We start from the raw sequence: 5,712 nt of genomic DNA, 5'->3' as shown, positions 1-5,712 counted from the left end.
GCTGGTCGATCACACCACTCATGTACCCCGCCTCCTTCTTCTTCTCCGTGCCCAGCACTGCCTATGTGGTGCTCACCTGCATAAACCTCTTTATTGGCATCAATGGAAGTATGGCCACCTTTGTGCTTGAACTGTTCTCTGATCAGGTGAGGGACCACAAAGCTGAGGCTTGGGCTGGGTTGGGTCATTGGACTCAGCCCCTGACCAACATCCCTCTTCCTGTCCTTGAGCAGAAGCTGCAGGAGGTGAGCCGGATCTTGAAACAGGTCTTCCTTATCTTCCCCCACTTCTGCTTGGGCCGGGGGCTCATTGACATGGTGCGGAACCAGGCCATGGCTGATGCCTTTGAGCGCTTGGGTGAGAACTTCCTCTCAGGTGGGGCCATGGCTGCAGATAGCTAGCACCATTGGAGACCTAGAGTTAATTACACAGAGTGGAGACAAACAGCCCTCAGGGAGACAGCCAGGATTTGTAGGTGGCCCCAAGATTGGGCCAAGTTAGAGATACAAGAAAGCAGCCAGGAAAACTACTTCTGTCTTGGGTTATATCACAAGAGGCCTAAGGCTCTAGTTAAGGGAGGTGATAAAACTTCTATTTTCTATGTCAATTAGACGCCAGCTTAGTGGCCTATCCAATTTGTATTCCTTTCCCTTAAGAATCCAGAGTGACGTGGTGGAGAGGGGGCCAGAAACCAAGCCTCTCATGGACTGAGTCCCTCCTTTCTATATCCACAGGAGACAGGCAGTTCCAGTCACCCCTGCGCTGGGAGGTGGTCGGCAAGAACCTCTTGGCCATGGTGATACAGGGGCCCCTCTTCCTTCTCTTCACACTACTGCTGCAGCACCGGAGTCAACTGCTGTCACAGTTAGTGGGGTCTACAGAGAGGGTGGCAGGGGCCAAGGACCTACTTTAGGCCCACAAACGTTCTGTCCCCAGACCCAAGGTGACGTCCCTGCCGCCCCTGGGAGAGGAGGATGAGGATGTAGCCTGTGAGCGAGAGCGGGTGGTCCAAGGAGCCACGCAGGGGGACGTGTTAGTGCTGAGGAACTTGACCAAGGTAGGTGTGACCAGGTCGACTGCTGTGTGGAGGGACTCTCACTGGCCCCCTCACCTTTCTGAGGGACCTGCACTCTCCCAGGTGTACCGTGGGCAGAGGATGCCAGCTGTGGACCGCTTGTGCCTGGGAATCCCCCCTGGTGAGGTGAGTCCAGAGGTGGAGGCCTAGTGCAGGGGCAGTGAGAGGCTGCCCTACTGTGTGCCCTGCCCGTCCTCCTTTGCTGAATACCTACTATGTGCCCACTGCCCTTTGTTGAGCAACTACTATGCATCCACCACCTTTTATTGGGCACCTGCTGTGTGCCAATATTTGTGCTCCTACTGTGAGCCAACAAAACCTCATTAAGCACCTACTGCATGCTTACATCTATAGAACACACACTGTGCTCACCAAAGAGGCGTACTAAATACTTTCGTGTCCATCAGTGTTTATCAAACTCCAATAGAATTTATTGAACCCCTATTGTATACATATCTATACCAAGCACCTGCTCTCAGCCAACATTTATCAGGCACCTGCTTTGTATTAGCTCACATTCAGGCACCTGCTATGCAGATTGATTTGCTGTGTGCCACTTATTGGCCACCTACTAGGGCTGGCACACATCTGCAAACACATGCTATATATTAGTACACATTGCAGTGTGTATGTGTGTATGTGTGTGTGTGTGTGTGTGTGTGTGTGTGTATTTTTTTTCATTTTGAGATGGAGTCTTGCTATCACCCATCCTGGAGTGCAATTGCATGATCTCAGCTCACCGCAGCCTCCACCTCCCAGGTTCAAGAGATTCTCCTGCCTCAGCCTCCCCCAAGTACCTGGGACCACAGGCAGGCACCACCACACCCAGCTAATTTTTGTATTTTTTGCTTGTTTGTTTTGAGATGGAGTCTTGCTCTGTCACCCAGGCTGGAGTGCAGTGATACATTTTGGCTCGCTGCAACCTCCGCCTCCCAGGTTCAAGCCATTCTCCTGCCTCAGCCTCCCAAGTAGCTGGGATTGCAGGAGGCTGCCACCACACCCAGCTAATTTTTGTGTTTTTAGTAGAGATGGGGTTTCACCATGTTGGCCAGGCTGATCTCAAACTCCTGACCTCAGGTGATCTGCCTGCCTCAGCCTCCCAACGTGCTGGGATTAAAGGTGTGAGCCACTGGGCCCAGCCCACAGTATATCTTTACTAAGCACCTACTTTGTGCTGGCCAAGCTCTCCACCTTGGGCTGACTGTGCATCCAGCCTAAGTGCACAGCATACCAGGAAACATGGAATGCTCACACCCTGATAGTTGCTGAGCAGTTGCTGCATATGACCTTTATGGGGTACCCACTATATGCCAAAAACTATTGCCTGCTATGTGACAGCTTTATGCCTTGCTACGTACCAGTTTCTGGCCAGCTCCCCCGGGGCACCATGCATGGGGAAATTAGAGGTGCTGAGGCTGGGCGTGGTGGCTCACACCTGTTGCTCAAGACCAGCCTGGGCAACATAGTAAAACCTTGTCTCTACTAAAAATGCAAAAATTAGCCAGGCAGGTGCCACACACCTGTAGTCTCAGCTACTCCAGAGGCAGAGACAGGAGAATTGCTTAATCCCAGGAGGTGGAGGTTGCAGTGAGCTGGGTTCACGCCAGTGCACTCCAGTCTAGGTGACAAAGCAAGACTCTATCTCAAAAAAATAACAAACAAAAATATCAGAGGTTCTGGAACTAGGGCCTGGGGTCTCACTGAGCACGTCTGTGGGCATCCCTGCAGTGTTTTGGGCTGCTGGGCGTGAACGGAGCAGGGAAAACGTCCACATTTCGCATGGTGACGGGGGACACGTTGGCCAGTGGGGGTGAGGCTGTGCTGGCAGGCCACAGGTGAGGGGCGGCAGGTGGGGTTGGGGTATGGCAGGGCGGGTCCTGATGTCCATGTTCTTCCCCACCCCTCCACTTCCGATGCTTGGACTGGGCTCACTGACCCCCACCTCCATGGGCTCTGGGACCCCTGCACCCCTCCATCCCACACAGAGACCAGGCCCCGAGACACCCCTGTCCGTTACCAGCATGGTCCTGGATGGGTGGGCCCTCAGACCCCTGTGGTAGCCACCAGTATGGTCAGGGACTAGCCAGCTCTCTGAGCCCCTGCACCCCCATACCCAGCGTGGCTCAAGAACCCAGTGCTGCGCACCTCAGCATGGGCTACTGCCCTCAATCGGATGCCATCTTCCAGCTGCTGACGGGCCGCGAGCACCTGGAGCTGTTTGCGCGCCTGCGTGGTGTCCCAGAGGCCCAAGTTGCCCAGGTGAGCCCACTCTGCCCCCACCACTCTCACCTCCCGGGGCCCACCCGACCCGGGCCATGCCCCTAAAGCCTGGTCCAATCCTGCACTCTCTTGCCTTGGCTCCACCCCTGTCCCTGCCCCCAGATCATGCTTCCTGGTCCAATAGGGGTGTGGCTAGCCCGCCTCTGCCCCACCCCACCAAGTTCCAACATTCTCATTGGTCCACCAACCCTTTTTTCCACTGCACGTTGCCCCTTCCACCTCGAGTGTCCCTGCCCACTTGCTCCTCTTCCACCTCCCCCTTAGGGCTTCCCACGTTTCTGGCCAGTTCATCATCTGCTTCTCACTCTGGCCGTCACCAGTTTCCAGCCCCTTCACTGTCTCTTCCCCCTGCTTGGAGTACTCTTTGCTCTGACCCGCCCCACCCTCAGCCTGTCCCACCCTCAGCCTGTCCCACCCTATGGCCTCTCTGGCCCCGCCCCATACCCATGCTGGCCTCGCCTACACCATCGCCCCGCCCCACACTCATTGGTCCCCCCTCGTATCCATGCTAGCTCCACGCACATCCTGGTACCACCCCATACTCATGCTGGCTCCACCCACACCATAGCTCCACCCCATACTGCTCATGCTGGCTCCACCCACACCATAGCTCCACCTCCTACTAGTGCTGGCTCCACCCATACCCTGGTACCACCCCATACCAGTGCTGGCTCCACCCATACCATAGCCCCATCCCCTACTAATGCTGGCCCCACCCACACCATAGCCCCACCCCCTACTAGTGCTGGCTCCACCCACACCATGGTCCCGCCCCTCACTCATTGGTCCTGCCACACATCCAGGCTGGCTCCACCCACATCCTGGCCCCACCCTATACTCATGCAGGCTCCACCCACACCATGGCCCCACCCCATACTCAGGAGGGCTCTACCCACACCATGGCCCCACCCCATACCAGTGCTGGCTCCACCCACACTGGCCCCACCCCATACCAGTGCTGGCTCCACCCACATCATGGCCCCGCCCCATACATGTGCTGCCCCACGACAGTATGGCTGTGCATTCTCACGTTGCCCTACCCCCTGCCCTCTGTGCCCCTGTTCCACACTCAATGCAGGCCCTGCCACACTGTGGCCCCGCCCCATCCCCATATTGGCCCCACCCCATGCCCACTCCGGCCCCACCCCACAGACTGCTGGCTTGGGCCTGGCGCGCCTGGGACTCTCGTGGTACGCAGACCGGCCTGCGGGCACCTACAGCGGAGGGAACAAACGCAAGCTGGCGACGGCCGTGGCGCTGGTTGGGGACCCAGCCGTGGTGTTTCTGGTGTGTGGAGGTGGCACCTGAGTGGGATGGGGCCTGCGACAGAGGCTGGGCCTGGCTTATGAGATTTTCCCCGCTTCCTAGGACGAGCCGACCACAGGCATGGATCCCAGTGCGCGGCGCTTCCTCTGGAACAGCCTCCTGGCCGTGGTGCGGGAGGGCCGCTCCGTGATACTCACCTCGCACAGGTGGGCCGGGTGCAGAGGCCCCGGGCTGTGGTTAAGGCGATCCATACCTGGAGAGAGACCCCCCAAAGCCACCGGGATGGGGGGTCCTGTTCTGTTCCTGGTGGGACGAGGGTGCCAGGCCCCGGGGCATAAGGGTACGCAGAGGTGGGATGCAGCCCCGGATCATAGCAGTCTGGGCTGGGTGGGGAGATGTCCAGTCCAGAACGGTGGCCTGGGCCTGGGGAAGCAGGCAATGTGGTGCCAGGCACAGGTAGCCCAGGCCTCACAGAGCTCGTGGGCTGGTCCCGACAGCATGGAGGAGTGTGAAGCGCTCTGCTCGCGCTTGGCCATCATGGTGAATGGGCGGTTTCGTTGCCTGGGCAGTGCGCAACATCTCAAGGGCAGGTGAGCGGGCCGGGCCTCCAGGCAGGTGCGGGATGAAGGTGGCCACGAGGTGGGCTCAGTAAAGAGGCCAGACGTGGAGACAGAGCGGAGGAAAGTTTGGCTAGGCTGTAGATTGTCCTTCAGGGGTGACTGAGAGGGCCAGACAGGCTGGAGTGTGCTGGGGGCGCAGGACCAGAAGGCCTGAGCCAGAGGCTCTGTGTGGATTTAGAAGACGTAATCAGGGGTGCGTTGGAGAAGGTGCAGCCAGGAGAGGTGAGAGTGGGTTGATGGGTGGAGTTAGTGGAGGGCCTGGTGAGTGGGCGGGGCCTTTGGAAAGTGGGTGGGGTTGTTTGTGTGGGCGGGGCTAGGGCGCAAGGGCGGGGCCACTTGTGCCAAAAGAGGAATCAAGTGGGGTGATAGTTTCAAGACCAGCCTGGGCAACCTAGGGAGACCCCCTTTTTTTTTTTTTTTTTTTTTTTTTTTTTTTTTTTTTTTTTTTTTTTTTTTTTTTTTTTTTTTTTT

At 57.3% G+C, this 5,712-nt stretch overlaps 1 protein-coding gene across 1 annotated transcript in view; it reads left to right on the top strand.

Moving 5' to 3' along the window:
- Window positions 1–5,712, top strand: part of ABCA7 (ATP binding cassette subfamily A member 7) — a 24,981-nt gene that overhangs the window by 17,995 nt on the left and 1,274 nt on the right. The window contains 10 exon segments of the mRNA XM_017514389.2: window positions 9–146; window positions 234–357; window positions 735–864; window positions 937–1,057; window positions 1,139–1,201; window positions 2,804–2,910; window positions 3,193–3,334; window positions 4,508–4,642; window positions 4,724–4,827; window positions 5,119–5,211. Coding sequence (XP_017369878.1) covers window positions 9–146; window positions 234–357; window positions 735–864; window positions 937–1,057; window positions 1,139–1,201; window positions 2,804–2,910; window positions 3,193–3,334; window positions 4,508–4,642; window positions 4,724–4,827; window positions 5,119–5,211 — 1,157 coding nt within the window.

The sequence above is a fragment of the Cebus imitator genome, unplaced genomic scaffold (genome assembly GCF_001604975.1).
Source record: "Cebus imitator isolate Cc_AM_T3 unplaced genomic scaffold, Cebus_imitator-1.0 Scaffold524, whole genome shotgun sequence".
Classification (NCBI taxonomy): Eukaryota; Metazoa; Chordata; class Mammalia; order Primates; family Cebidae; genus Cebus; species Cebus imitator.
Note: the sequence above shows the minus strand (reverse complement) of the source record. Positions and strands in the feature narration are given on the sequence as shown.